The sequence below is a fragment of the Patagioenas fasciata genome, chromosome 1 (assembly GCF_037038585.1).
Source record: "Patagioenas fasciata isolate bPatFas1 chromosome 1, bPatFas1.hap1, whole genome shotgun sequence".
NCBI lineage: Eukaryota > Metazoa > Chordata > Aves > Columbiformes > Columbidae > Patagioenas > Patagioenas fasciata.
Window position 1 is genome coordinate 207,136,044 of NC_092520.1, and position 15,795 is coordinate 207,151,838.

The 15,795-nt window shown below is 43.9% G+C and overlaps 1 protein-coding gene across 2 annotated transcripts in view; it reads right to left on the reverse strand.

Moving 5' to 3' along the window:
* Positions 1 to 15,795, reverse strand: part of ELAPOR2 (endosome-lysosome associated apoptosis and autophagy regulator family member 2) — a 108,568-nt gene that overhangs the window by 30,492 nt on the left and 62,281 nt on the right. The window contains exons 1-4 of one of the 2 annotated variants that reach the window (XM_071803505.1): positions 10,566 to 10,630; positions 4,836 to 5,031; positions 4,007 to 4,154; positions 1,146 to 1,232 (exon numbers count right to left, since the gene is read on the reverse strand). In XM_071803505.1, the coding sequence (XP_071659606.1) occupies positions 1,146 to 1,232; positions 4,007 to 4,154; positions 4,836 to 4,999 (399 nt within the window). In that variant the 5' untranslated portion in view covers positions 5,000 to 5,031; positions 10,566 to 10,630. Of the gene's footprint in view, positions 1 to 1,145; positions 1,233 to 4,006; positions 4,155 to 4,835; positions 5,032 to 10,565; positions 10,631 to 15,795 lie in introns of those variants that run through there. The other variant, XM_065857093.2, reaches the window with a different exon arrangement.

The window sequence follows — 15,795 nt, forward strand, 5'->3', positions numbered from 1 at the left end:
TTCTGGCATAATGTCACATATGTTGGGCCTTTGCTGGTATGGCTCTGGGAATTAGGGTATGATGGTATATTGGCAGCCAGGCATCACTGTGAGTTGGTCTACACGTGGTCTGTGCACCAAGCAAACTCAGCCAGCTCAATCACAAGCCAGCCAAAGGGCTGCTGCTCCCAACATGGACATGCTCGTATCGGTGCTGCAGGAACCATCCCAGGGCTGCCAAGTTGCTTTTCAACCAGGGAAAACACCACAGAGCACAAGCTGGGTGCAGTCCAGCTGCTCTGCACAGACTTGGGAATAAAATGCCCGTCCTGCCTCTCTCCACATACACACACTGCTCCCGCTGCTCTGGGGAGAAACAGGGAATAATCTTGTGTTCTCGTGAGCAAACAACTGCTGTAGAAGATCACAGAATCACAGAATGGTTTGGGTTGGAAGGGACCTTCAAAGCTCATCCAGTGCCACCCCTGCCATGAGCAGGGACATCTTCACCCAGATCAGGTTGCTCAGAGCCCCGTCCAGCCTGGCCTGGGATGTCTCCAGGGATGGGGCATCCACCACCTCTCTGGGCAACCTGGGACAGGGTTTCACCACCCTCAGTGTAAAACATTTCTTCCTCATGTCTAACCTGAATCTCTCCTCCTTTAGTTTAAAACCATCACCCCTTGTCCTATCACAACAGGCCCTGCTAAAAAGTCTGTCCCCATCTTTCTTACAAGTCCCTTTTAAGCACTGAAAGGCTGCAATAAGGTCTCCCCGGAGCCTTCTCTTCCCCAGGCTGAACGCCCCAACTCTCTCAGCCTGTCCTCATAGCAGACCTGTTCCAGCCCTTTGACTGTTTTTGTGATCATTTTGTGTAAGATTTCAATTATAATCATGCAGAGTGACTATGGCAGGTGGATTTGCATAAATGTATTTACCTCACAAAGCACTTGATTCAACACCCAGGGAAATCAATATGAAGTCTTGTATCTATATCATATGCTCTGGGATCAGCCCCTTAGAGATCTCGGGGCTTTGCTCGCAGTGCCAGGAAAGCTGCGCTTCCTCAGATGCATTCACAGGACCTGACCCTTATTTGCTCAGAGGAAATCACAGACATTTACAAATGGAATAAAAGTTTCAGAAGGAATTTTTTGCACACTTACAGAATGAGAGCCCCATTCCCCGTTGTCTGTTAGTTTCACCCACTTGTCTGCTGTGGACTCCATCTCTTTGCACTGGTCATTTTGTATCTGTTAATTAGAAATGAGAGATCAGTGACCACAATCACATGTATCTGTCAGCATAATCACTGCTGGCAAGGAATTACAAGATTCAGCTTTGTTCCTGTTGTCTACATATTTAGGATAGCAGTTGCCTTATTTTTGGCAGAAAAATCTCAACTTTCAAAACCTGCTAGCAGCTTAACAGTGACTCCAATGACCACCTCTGAGGCAGACAAAAAAAAAAAGAGCAGGAGGAGAAGATCTCAGGCTTGTCCTCTCACTATCTGGTCAGACTCAGATGCTGAGCATCTTGTCTTGGCTGCCGCCTCTGTCTTCTGAGCCCACCAAGACCAAACTCTCTAAAATCCAGAGGCCACAAGCTTCTAAATTAGAGGGGAGGTAGGAATAGACAGGCCAAGCTAGAGGACAAGCTGCTTTCTCTGCAGCCAGTATCTCTTATGTCTTTATCTCCCTGCAACTGGACCTCACTAGGGATGAGAGTAATGTTATCTAGGGAGAGGTAACATGCCATGGAGGGTCTGCCCTGGCAGAGGTGGGAAGTCAATTGCCCCTTGCCCAGGTCCAGTGCAGCTCAGCAGCTTTTCCTTGCAGAAGGGTTGGATGCATGGCCTCACAACGGTCCACTTCTTTCTTCTCATCATGGTCTTCTCTGAAGAAAAAGTGTCAAGTCCATTTGAGGTACGAGTTCAGTTGCTCAGCTTTTATTCCACCAGGGAGAAAGGCCAATTCAACACTTTCAGAAGACATGGGGTCAAGCATCCTCCTCAAAGTTGCTCCACATCAAGTCTGAGTCACATAACCCCATATCCTCCAAAGCATCTGTGCACTTAATTCCCACCTAGATCAACAGATCTGAGGAAAAGAGGTGAGAAGTAGTATCTAAGTAGAAGGTATTTGCTTAATTATCTTGAGCAATCTGAACTACAGCATCTTTGTTCCTCAGTTCCCATCTGCAAAATGAAGATAAGAATATATAGTCTGCTCTCCACAAGGTGTAAAGGGCATCAATGTGTAAAAAGAACCTGGAAAGGGCAGAATGCAGAGGTACTGGGTATCTAACAAGAAGCATCCACACTTGCTTCCCACATTTGAGGGCATCTCCTCGCTTATCCTCAGACTGGCAGTACAGCCACCTGTGCCTGGCAAGCCCAAAAATTCCACCCTTTCCCAGCAACCTGCCACTGAAATGTCACTGTCCAGAGCTGAAGTGTCATTGTTAAATATATTTAAGTACAAAGACATGCTGGAGAAGAAAAAATACTTTGGGAGCAACATTAAATATGGTTTCCCTGAAATACTGAGGTTGACAAGGAGTCACTGAGATAGGCATTTCTATGTAGGACTGCACCACTCACTGCGTCTTGAACAGGGAATGATAAATTTACAGAGTTGAATGAGTGGTGTATAGATAAAAGCAGTAATGAAAAAAACATTTTTAAAGCCAGTGCTCAGAGAAACAATATATTGGCTCCATTGCAAAAGCAGAGCAATCAGTCAGTCAAGCAGCTGGAGCTAGGATTCGTAATCTTGGTGCATTCATCTGACAGCAGAAATCATATTTCCTGCTTTTTTCCCCATGAAGAAGGCAGGATAGTCTAATATAAGACTGAAATGCTAAATAATATTGTCTGCACTGTCCATTATCAAAGCGTAATAGATTGCACTGATGTAGCAGCAATAGGGTTCCTCCAGCAGCTTATTTTTCTTCTTTTCCCATCTTTACTAAGGATAAGGATACTTTGCATTTTTCTCCAAGCTTCAAGGAACATTAACCAACACTGGCTGAGGTTTGGCACTCCTGTGAGATACCACAGGATGTTTTTTGGATGAAAAGCAGAACTCACCAGGCAGGGAGAAAGGCAGTAACAGAGAAGACTGAAAATTTCCAGTCATTTCCTCTGAGCTGCCCTCCCACCATGTTTTTTTCTGTCCCAAGTGGCAGGTACAATATTGTCAGGGAAAGCAATGTAGCTTTTGGTAGAAACTTCCAAAGCATCTCAGTGATGTGGGGCATTTGGGAAGCTTCTGGCTCTCTGGACCCCAACAAGTCCCTGTGGGCAGAGCAGGGATGTCCTTCCCATTCAGATCCCTGCTTATCAGACTGCTTTAGTAATCTGGGTACAGCATGGTACAAGCCCAGTCAGGCTGCTCCCATTTCAGAGCTAATGATCCCCAGCCCCTCATTTTCGCAGTGGGGACGCGTCCTCAAAGCGTAATTTCTACTAAAAGTCATCTGAATTTTTACTCCTAAATCTCTCTTGAGAACTGTTGTTTCTGTCTCTTCTTTAAGGATCACCAGTTTGTCTCTTCTCCTGCTTTTCTTTTCATCTCAATTGCTATGACCCAAATTGACCTAAAACTAAAGGTACAGCCTCTACTAATACTAATGCCTTGAAGCACCTCAGGCTCTGGATGTCCACCTTGGAAGAAATCTTTTAAAACTTCAAGTGCCTTGAAAGGCATCTCAAGTCAACCACTCCCAAACTGAAGCATCTACCACCAACAGCTGCCTTATAAAAGGTTGGAGTAACTGAGACAGTCATGATTCCTAATGAAAAAATCCCACCACATGGTAAATAGAAATTGAAGCTGAAATTCATTCCCAAAAGGCAGCATAAGCGGCAGAAAGAAAAGGGGTTTTTTTAAAAAAATCTGGTTCAGCTGCAACAAGCTATGGGCATACGGGGAATGCAAAGGGAGGAAAAAGCTGTTTCTGATGGTCTTTATCTGGATTTAATTCTTACAATATAAGGTTGGATTCATCATATAAAAGGCCTTACAAAAAATTCAAAGAAGATATTGTTGTCAATATACTGGTATTCGAAGAAGACAGAACCAGATTTCTTCAGGTGCACAGCATAGATGAGAGAAACTGTACAATCATCCCTGTTCGACTCGATGTAATTCCCTCGAGGTGTCCACGAAGAGCTGATGAACATAAACAAAACAAGCCTCAGCTAAGATCAGAGACACTGAGGAGACTTTTCTTACACTACTATTCAAAAACTTGTTACTTAATAAAGAACCCAGAATCCCACAGTAGCTAACTGCAGTGAATTTATAAATTTATTACTAGAATCCCATTTATTTTGCATGTAAATATAATACTTTTCATTAAAATGCGCATGGGAAAAGGTATGGTTCTAGAAATTTAGGACTCAGCCTACATAGGAAAGGTTCATTATCCATAGGCCCAACATACATTCAACTATACTCAGAAACAGCCTTCTGCAACTACCATGTGTCTCTAAATAAGCTGTGAAAGTACCTTTTAGCCACATTTTAGCCACCATGACCCTGGAGCTTTCCAGTTACAACTAAGAGCAGACTCAGGCTGGTCTTAGACTCACTAGCTGCTGATGAGCCTGAGGAGACCATGATGATGGCAAAGAGATTGCTAAAAATTTTGCTTTCCAGCCACTGCTGTTGGCCATTACTGGGGTTGATCACCCTCCAGAGAGCTCGGGTGAGTCATTAAGCTGGGTTGGACTGGATGATCCTGAGGGTCTCTTCCAGCCAAATTGATTCTACAATTCTATGATTTGTGCTGTTGAGCTGTCTCAGGTTCACCCATGGCTCCGTAACCCAGACACAAACAGAACTTCTTACTTGTTGCAGCTGTCGGCTTTATTCTCAGCCGAGCCCACCGCCGTGTCCATGAAAGTCGCCACGTTGGAGAATCCTGCTGGCAGCTCATCCCACTCGTCAAACTTGATCCCGCTGCCCAGTGAGTAGGTCCCTTCTGCACATTTGCTGCACACCTGGTTCTTCATCTCCAGGTACTCGCCAGAGGCACAGGAGAAAGCTGGGGAGGCAATAATTTCCAACATATGAAAGGAGAAATTAATCCAAATTAATTTCCATTAATTTTCTGCCACTTAATTAATTAAGAGTGAACTGTGACTAAAGAGAATCAAACGGGAACTCCCCAGCACCAGGAATACAAAAGCTGAACTCTCCACTTTGGCTACAAAATTGAGATGTTCCCCAGTGCCTGTTTTTTCCCTGACGCAACAGCACTGAAACCAAATCTCAGATGGCGGCTCTTGATTTGCAGCTTGTCTCTGTTGGCAAAACAAGATTTTAGAAACAAAATCTCTACCCACAGACTCTGTCCAAAAGCAATTCATGAGACTGAGGGTTTGTAATCCAGTTCTCCTCACCCTTGCTCCCCCACCTGTTATAATTTGAACTCAATTAAAATCACCAGCACCTGAGAGCCAGAGTAGACTCGTATCACCCACCTGTAGAGTAGCTAAGAAGGGCATATGGCAGCACGCAAACTGTAATAAAATACTACAAGTCTCAGCTGAGAGTTGCAGACCTAATCCAAGGCTCTCCCCACATTTCTCCTCACATGGGCTGCCTACGAAGCATTGAACATCTTGCCTGATAGACCAGGTGGTCTTGGAAACGATCACTAATGGGCCTGTGTCTTGCAAATGGGGTGATACTAGCATGCTGAGAAAATAAACACTGGTGGCCAGCACAGCAGAGACAGTAATAGCATATGTAACTAGGGGAAGTATAGTTTAGAAGGAATGTCCACAAAGTGTTTTTACTGATGCCTCTAAAATTATTTGCCCCAAGTAACTACACACCCCATGTTCCAGTCTGATCACCTCTACCTGCCAAGAGAAGAATATTCTCATTATACAGAGGAAACCTGGACAGTGGCTGAAGTCCTGTGTGACCACAGAGACCCATGTCTGTGCCAGGAATCGTAACTCATGCCCAGATGCTCTTTGCAACAACAGACCATCCTGCTTTCACAGAATCACAGGATGGTTGTGGTTGGAAGGGACCTCTAGAGACCATTCAGTCCAACCCACCTGCTAAAGCAGGTTCACCAGAGCAGATCACACAGGAAGGTGTCCAGGTGGGTTTGAATGTCTCCAGAGAAGGAGACTCCACAACCTCTCTGGGCAGCCTGGTCCAGGGCTCTGGCACCTCAAAGGAAAGAAGTTTTCCCCAGCCCCATGCTGCACCACGTTCTCTCTGAGACTGAACATCCGGGATGGAAAACAAATGAGCGCTTTCTGCGGAACACAGTATTTCCTATGTTGCTTGCAGATTTTTAAACTTAACTGTGCCAGTTTAGCCAAAGCAGGATTCAGAGCAATGCAGACAACTCGCATACCAAGAGATGGTGGGATTTTTTACTGTTTCATGCATGCCACATTGTGCAATGGTGGATATTTCATACACTTGCTTTAAGAGATATAAATTCATAGTCTGACAGTAGGACGAGACCAGACTGCCAGGCAAAGTGGTGAAACTGGCCCAAAACAACTGATGCCGGCTGAAATCCCAGCATATGCAGTTTCACAGATGTGCTGATAGTTATCTAACTGCAGAAAAACTTGTTTGGCTGTAAGTACTTTGATGAAGTCATGACCGAGTAACTCTAATTTTCATCTGAATCCAACTGCAGTGCAGGTTCCCACTTCTGTGCTGGCTCTTGCAGCATTTTCTTGTGTAATTACCCTTGATGGAATCCAGATAAAAGGTCCATTTTGATGAAAAGATCTGCCAAAGGGTCATTTTTCCCTCTTGGTCATATCAACATACTCTGAATTTGAATCAGTGGACTGGTTCAGCCAACAAATCTGTTTTTCTAACCCCATCACTCATTGGTGATGGATCAGGATGGAAAGTGGGCAGGAGCCTTGCAGGGACGGGTGCTGGGGTGGGGATATCAATGGATTTCTGTGAAAGATGGACAGACAGGAAAATAACCCACCCTCAGAGGGGGAAAGCGGTTTTCTGTAGGCAGTGATGACAGAGCTGTAGGGCCAACATCCCATTTGGCTACATCTGCAACCTCAGCTCAAGCCATAGGATGCACCTGCCACTCAGGTCAGAAGCCCAGCTTTCTTCAGAGACCCTGAGAAAAACGGCGAGCACTTCCCTGTGTGTCCCACCTGGGACCAGATATTATAAAGCTTTTCACCTTAAATACACAAAAGTGTCCTGACTCACTGCTTTAGCATTATTGATAAATCCTGCTTTATTTTTTCCTTTTGAAGAGTGCACAGGGAAGCCATCAGGAAGCAAAGTCAAAAAAAAGTGAGCTCTCTCATGACATATTCAAATTCATGAACAGTTTCAACATTTTTTAAAGAAAGTTCAATATCAAGAAATAGAGAGCGCTGCTTAACCACATGTTCCAGATTTGTGAGTTTCAAATAAGGAGTCAGTAACTGCGAGAGATTCGTGACATAATGAAGATGCAGAAGGCAGCAGAGCCTCCTCTTCAATTCCAGTGAGGATGAGCAGAGATTATTGCTTTAACTGTACTAATATGTTTTAACTCCTTGCAGTCTGATCATTTTAGAGAAATAAAGAGATCAAACAGGCTGCTGCACAGGACACTGCCATCCAACTCTCACCTTCCACGAGAGAGATGAGCCCTTTTCTTATGTAAGTGGGAATAACCTTCTTTCTCTTTTCTAAGAATAGTCTTTCAAAGGCAGAAGCATTTCCCATCAAAACACATGTGTCTGCAAGCAAACAAGCTCTGAGCATGCCAGCTGCTTGCCAGGTTCAATTTGGGGCTGAACGTGGCTAATGGCAACATGAACCACTTTCGACACTGGAACAGATGCACCGCTTGGTCTCGTTCCAGGCAGTTGGGAGCAGCTGGAGGGTGATGGGGGGGAAACACTGTGCGACAAGCACCGAGATGGTCTCATCTCCTAGAGTCACATAATTTCCTCCTCCAGCAAGGTGGGAGACCAAAAGCCAGGTTAAACCCTCTTAAATCTAAGCAGCATCAATTTCGGAGTCTGTCCCAGCTGGAGTTGGGCAGGTTGTGGCTGTGCCCAGAGGGACCCTTCAGAACAGATGTCCCCCATGATGGACCAGAAGGCACCTGCCTGGGGTGGGGACAGGGCACAGGCACTGCACCTTACTTGTGGTTGCTCCATCTCACTTATACACAGCTGAGCACAGATCCAGGGCTGACCTTGTCTACAGAAACAGCTGACGCTATCGCAGCACCGCTGTGTTTGTGGGGGTGACACACGCAAGATGCTGTCAACAGGAAGGACAGCATCACCACATGGGAGGTTAAGGTGCAATGTGAAGTTTCAGGAATCTAAAGCATGTAAAGCTCTGGTTCATTGCCCACTAAACCCTCCCTCTTGCTTCAGATTCCAGAGGGAAAATTAGCCTCCTGGCTCAGAGTTAGCCTTTGTGAACACCACCTGTCCCCAGCCCCAGAGGCTATTTGTTTAAGCATTTGATACCTACTTTTCAGAGAAAACATCTCTATTGAATAACTCCTTACATGTCTAACATGTTTCAGAAAACAGAATTAAGTCTGTTAAATCACATAAGCAATTCTGAAATCTTTCCCAGAACTGACACTATTGATCCTGTTTGGACATTACTATTCTTCTCCCTCTCCAGCTCCATATTTTCCTGTTACACCTTTCGAATATCAGTTTGGGTAGTACACACCAACTTACACGGAACCACACACGTTGTGATGACTGAACTTGATTTTCTTTCTTTCTGTGAAAAAACCTATGAAATGCTTCAAAAGGTTTCATGACCTGGAAGAACATTTACAGAGGCAGCTGGCAACGGCCCAACATGCTGTGGTGCTGGATACACTGATGTCTTCACTAGCTCCAGTGAAGCCGATGCAATTATTCATGATTTGTAGCTGTAGCTTTCTTAAAATAAATACAGAAGGAAAAAAAAATGCTGTGGTTTGTACAGGTGACTGGTCTTGGTCACAAAAGATGCTGTAAAGTACTGTTAGATCGACACTGCCACAGGCAGCCACGTGCATTCATACATGCACGCGATAAACCTGACACAAGATTCTATTCATAAAAAATTAACATGAGTTACAGTACTAATACCCACCAAAACCATTGTATAAGTCTTGTCAAACAGACCTCATTTCATTCTTTAAAAGGATTACAAGTCACTTGATAAAGGCGACTGAGCGGATGTAATAGACTTAGGGTTTCTAATACAGTTTAACTTAGTTTTGCTCGTCATGCTGATGAAGGTAGCACCACACAACCCCAGTAAGGTACATCTTAAATGGATTAAGAACCACCTGAGTAACAGGTCTCAGACAGGGCTGTCGGTGGGAAACCATCACTGAGCAGGGAGGAAGGGGCCAGTTCTGCCGGCCCCAGGACTAAGTCCACATTTTTATCAATGATCTGCAGGCTAACAGAAAAAATAAAGGTATTAAAATTGGTTGGTGAGAGACTGATAGAGTGATAAACCCTGAAGTAACATGAGCGACTCGGATCTGTCAGCAAGCCTGGGCCCACTCAAAGTCTGCAGAAGGCAGGAATGTATCCTGGAGAAGAGAAAACTTGAAGGTCAGAGTGGATCCACTATTCATCAAGACATGCAAAAAGGTGTTAATGAGATCTGCAGATATATTTAGAGCACGTTGCAGGCAAGTGGATTGTTCTAATACTGAATATAGTTGTGATTCAGCATTTTTAAGAGGTTAATGCAAAAGAAAAGGACTTCAAGTGCTTTTAAGATGAGAGGTAATCTCTTGCAGTGAGAGATCTGAAGTGCTTAGTCTTTTTAGTTTATCAAAAGATTGAGAGTCAACTCGATTAATATATAAGTAGCTTCAGAAGGAGAAAACACAGGATCACACTGGACTTTTTAATCAAGAAGAGAACTGTATAAGAAGAACCACCTTCTGGAAACTGAACCCTGATAAATTCCAATTGGATATAACCCACATGATTGATTGCTGGAACAATCTGTCATGGCATGTGATGTACCCTTTGTCTCTCAAGTGCTTCATACCATAACTGGACACCATATGATGGTGTTATCTCGCCTTCATATCAATTTCCTTCTTTATATTCAATCTTAGAGGTTAAACTACCGGATCCAATTAACCTCCCTCCTCTTAAACTCTGTGAGTGGAGAGGGATGGTCTCCCACCTCCCTTCTGGGCCACACCACAGATGTGAGGCATCCTGAAGCAGAACCCCTTCCCACTGCACGTCCACCTCCAAGGAGTGCTTGCAACAGATTACTTTGCAGAGCTGATTGCACTTTCCAATCACTTTGCAGGCATGGAAACCGCTCCCCAGAGGGCAAAACAGACCATAAATCGGCTTGCCTCATTTGCCCTTTGACTGCAAGGTTCCATGGTCATGTTCTGGCTTTTAGTACAGCTGTGGCCCTCCCAGTGATTTTGATGGATTGACATCAGTGTCAGTTGACACATTTCTCTTTTGTTCACTGACCCTAACAATCTCACGTTGTTTAATTTTCTGATGTTGGCAGTCAGGACAGGTTTATCATGAGCACACCTGGACTAACAGAGTAGATACTCACCAGTATATTACTACTCAACTTCTTCTGAGGTATGACACCTTCCTCTGGAGTGTTTTCTTATGTCAAATATCTCTCAGATACAGCTACCCTGTGAGAGGGATCAGAATATTTGTGATTTCACTCTAAGATCAATCAAAGCTGTCTCAGTGCCCTTCATCAAAACCATAACATATTAAATTGCTTTCCTCCTTTATGCAGCCCTGGCTGCTCAGTCTCATATCTTCCCTCAGGTAGTTTCCCATCCCACATCACTTGGACCCACTACTTCTACCACAATCAGTCTTCTCAGCAGACATTTTTCTCCAGACATTTTTCAGTTATGACACCTAGAACTATTTCAGCTCTTCTGTTTATTCTGTTGCCACTGAGCATGTGCACATTCATGTGCATCCTTCTGTGTCCCTCTCGCTTTCAATACGTTACATTTTTAAAAAAGACAAAGGACTGAGTTTTGCCAGATTATAACATCATTAGAAGGGGCTAGCAATGGAGCAATTCTACCTAAACCAGTGAAAAGACACAGAATCACAGAAACCCAGAATGACAGGGATTGGAAGGGACCTCAAAAGCTCATCCAGTCCAATCCCCCTGCCGGAGCAGGAACACCCAGCTGAGGTTCCACAGGAAGGTGTCCAGGAGGGTTTGAATGTCTGCAGAGAAGGAGACTCCACAATCCCCCTGGGCAGCCTGGTACAGGCTCTGGCACCCTCACTGAGAAGAAGTTTCTCCTCAATTTTAAGTGGAACCTCTTGTGTTCCAGTTTGAACCCATTACCCTTTGGTTTACCATCGGTTGTCACTGAGAAGAGCCTGGCTCCATCCTCGTGACACTCATCTTTTATGTATTTAGAAACATTAATAAGGTCACCCCCTCAGTCTCCTCTTCTCCAAACTAAAGAGCCCCAGCTCCCTCAGCCTTTCCTTACACGGGAGATGCTCCACTCCCTTCAGCATCTCTGTTGCCTTGCACTGGACTCTCTTCAGCAGTTCCCTGTCCTTCTGGAACTGAGGGGCCCAGAACTGGACACAATATTCCAGATGTGGTCTCACTGGAGCAGAGTAGAGGGGAAGGAGAACCTCTCTCGACCTACTGACCACCCCACTTCTAATACATCCCAGGATGCCATTGACCTTCTTGTCTACAAGGGCACCAGTGCTGGCTCGTGGTCATCCTGCTGTTCACAAGGACCCTCAGGTCCCTTTCCCCTACACTGCTCTCTAATAGGGCATTCCCCAACTTATACTGGAACCTGGGGTTGTTCCTACCCAGACGTAAGACTCTACACTTGCCCTTGTTGTATTTCATTAATTTTTTCCCTGCCCAGCTCTCCAGCCTGTCCAGGTCTCTGGATGGCAGCACAGCCTCTGGTGTGTCAGACACTCCTCCCAGATTCGTGTCATCAGCAAACTTGCTGACAGTGCACTCTAATCCCTCATCCAAGTCACTGATGAACATATTGAACAGTACTGGCCCCAGTACTGACCCTTGAGGCACTCCACTAGATACAGACCTCCAACTGGACTCTGCCCCATTGACTACAACTCTCTGGCTTCTTTCCTTCAGCCAGTTCACAGTCCACCTCACTACCCAATTATCCAAACCACTCTTCCTCAGTTTAGCTGTAAGGATGCTGTGGGAGACTGTGTCAAATGCTTTACTGAAGTCAAGGTAGACCACATACACCACTCTGCCGTCATCTATCCACCTCGTTACATCTTCATAAAAGGCTATGAGGTTGGTCAAGCACGACTTCCCCTTGGTGAAGCCATGTTGACCCTCTTATCCTTGATATGCCTTGAGATCACACCAAGGATAAGTTTTTCCATCACCTTCCCAGGGATGGAGGTGAGGCTGACCAGTCTATAGTTACCCAGGTCCTCCTTCTTGCCCTAAGGCAAAAAAGGAAAAATAATCTCAGACACTGGCTTTCCATCTCTCTCTATTCACTTCCTACGTTGTTCATCCAGAGCCCCACTGCCTGGGATGCAGGTGAGATGTTGCCATCTCCTGCAGGCAGGGTCTGGGCTGAATTGTCTCAGCCTCTCATGAGCAGAGACAAAAACTGTAGCTCAGAAAGGAAATATGAGGTGGGCAGCATCCCATAGTTGTCCCTCTGAGCAGCTGCAGCATTTAACAGACACATGCCACAAGCCTGGATGGGAAGATGTGGCCAAAAACAAGTACATAGAGTTCAGTGATACCCTGTGATGTCAAGGTCCACACAACATGGAACCAAGGACCAACTGAAATACAGGATGAGGAGAAAAAAAGAAAGCCAAAGAACGTGAGGAAATCATTGCTTCATTATTGATGTTTCCTATAATTTCAGCTAGCTTCAGAATGTCTCCCGTGAATAATTTATACAAGGCTTCTCCAATAGACTGTGAATAATTGATGTTCGTTTTCTTCAGTCATTATATCCCAATGTGTTACCAGGAACCAGACTGAATCTTAATTTAAGAAAAAAAGTCTGTCAAGGCCGTTTAGGCTTGAAATGTGATCACACTGAAAGCTGATGTAACTTGGGGAAAAGCAAATAATTTTTCTTTTTATCCAAGAAATTACAAAAAAAAAAGAGCAATGATCTTTCCAGTTCACATCTTTGACAGGAACATTTACCCCAGTTGGCCTGGCACATAGGACAGTTTTATTATCACTTTTATTTCATCATTTGCACTGAAAGGTGTGGTTTTGGAATGGGAATACTCAATAAATTCATGAAAATCGGGTGCAGAGTGGAGGAAAACAGTCATCACAAAGAGGTTAGCAAGCACATTTGCTGCCAGGGTTGCAGCAACCACCCTAATGGTTCAGCACTGGAGATGGTATGAAAAATACCTTAAAGTGAGTATCTCTCCAGCACTGAAGTGCTGGTGTTCCAAGAGGAATATTAACATTAAATATAAATAAAGGCATTACAACCAAAGCCATCTGTTCCTTTCTGTCGCTTACAAATCTGTTCTCCTTACCCTGCACTACTGCAACCTCATACTTTCTCCTGCAGCCTGTCTCCGTGGCACCTCAACAAATATGCACATACACACATTTGACACCAATTACCTCTACATGGGGATTCAGATCAGCCTGACAAGGGATTGCCAACAGCGAGGAAACAAGTATCTGAGCTCCTAAGGTCTGTAGAGTTGGATAGAAAATATCCTGATGGACAGTGAGAGGAAAACATATGGGGGCAACTCCAGACCCCACTGACTCCATCAGGCTTATTTTGACTGCTTCTGGTGCCATCCGAAATGTCCTCTGCACACACATACACACAGTGATCACCTCTCATCCCTCTACCAAGTCATAGCAAATCTCAAGGTCTTTCCAGCTGCTTTCCTGTTGAAAGAGAAATCAGTGACTCAGAGGAAGCTGCATTTAACTTACTTAATTACATCGTCTACACAAATAGGGTGAAAAAATCATCAAAGGATACTAAGGCAAACTCCTTTCTTGGAAGTCTCTATACACACATCAACATGCAGTACGCAGTAATTCTTCTCCAGGAATTAAACTCTGTGGGTTCAGTGCAAGCTCTTTTGCTTTTTTAACTATTTACATCATAGAATCTTTGCTTCAAAAAGCCAACAATGGGACTTTTTCTGCAAAGGCAATGTATTGCTCATGCACAGAGGACAAAATCTGGAAAAAATTACTTGTAAAACTGGGGTATCTCTCAGGGTATCAATACACATTAAGAAAACATCCAGATGGAAATGCCATGTCAAAATGTAGCCATGAGCCTCAATTCAGGTGAGAAACCTAATGCCATCAATAGGACTTATCCACCCAACTTGAGTTAGGAACATGCGTTAAGCAGGGATGCTCTAAGAATAGAAATAAACATCTGCTTGAGTGCTTTGCTAAATCACAGCCTTTTAGCAGCAACTCTCAAACTATGCCATGCACACCACTGCTGGTTAAACATCTTTGCTACGTGACAGCCTTGCATTAATTTCTCAGCTTCAAAGTGTTCCTCAGAGCAGCTTCTGCTGATGTGTGTTAGTCCCCCACCCAGGGTGCTCTAGACTTGGCTTTTCCTTCCAGAAAATGCATTAAAACTTTCCTATGGGTACTAAAGAGACTCAGATAAAATTGAGTTGCCCAGTTACACACAAAAGTGCCGCTATAAAGCTGAGGACTTCGAAATCTACTTCTTGCGCATCTTGCTGTTCACGTCAGAGGTGGCTCGAGAGCCAAAGTTATATTGTTGTTTTCTCTGTCAGACATCCTTAATTGGTAGGTAATATATGACAAGCCAAGGGCCAAATCTATAGCATATGAAGAAATTCTCAGATTCCCTGGATTTCATGCCCACTAAGAATCTACTTGTTTCATACTAAGGTTTGAAAGAGCAACCTTCCATATCCGACTCTTATATGTTGACAGTCAGTTTCGTGGGAGCCGTACAACTGTTCAACAGAGAGGGGAGAAGAGAAGGTGTTAGTGAAAATGAAGGAAGACATCAGCATCTACCATTCGAGTGAGCAATCTCAAGGATGGAAGAACAAATTGGGAGATCTTCTGAACACATTTTTTGAACATTATCTCAAAATAGTACTTCCCTGCAGTTCAGGATACCCAACAGCATCTGTCACCTTATGTATGTATATCTGTGTGCACATGTCAGATCTAAATGACGTGGTTAAACACCAGCAACCATTAATAGCTTGACCTCACTGCTTCCTCCAAGGTGAATACTCAAAGAAGCAAAGTCTGAATGACAACTAAAATGAAAAAAAAATATTAGTACATCAAGGTTGATGAAGATAAGATCCAGTGCTTTCAAGCCATGAGAGAAAATGAGAATGGATACATGTCTAGTCCTCAGAGCTATGCTGGTGTCACCATATTTCCTCTCTTCAGTTGAACCAAAGAAGTTCCAATCATTTCAAAGACCATTAATGAGACCTGAAAATAATCTTCAGTGAATGTCAAATAAAAAAAAAATTTAAAAAAAAAAAAAAAGGAAAAAAAACCTTCTGATGGTTTCTTAGGATTCCCATTTGCTTCAAGAGGCCATAACTCTATACTCATTTAAGATAAATAAATGTGACTATTTAATAAATAACACCATTCTCATGGGAGCATTTGTATGGACATTCATATCCACATGTGTAATAAAGTAAACATTAAAGAAACTACTAAAATTTATAATTGGAATTTTCAGCCAAATTTGAAAATTCTAAGTAAAACTCCAGAAGAATCAATTCTTTAGCACAAAGACTAC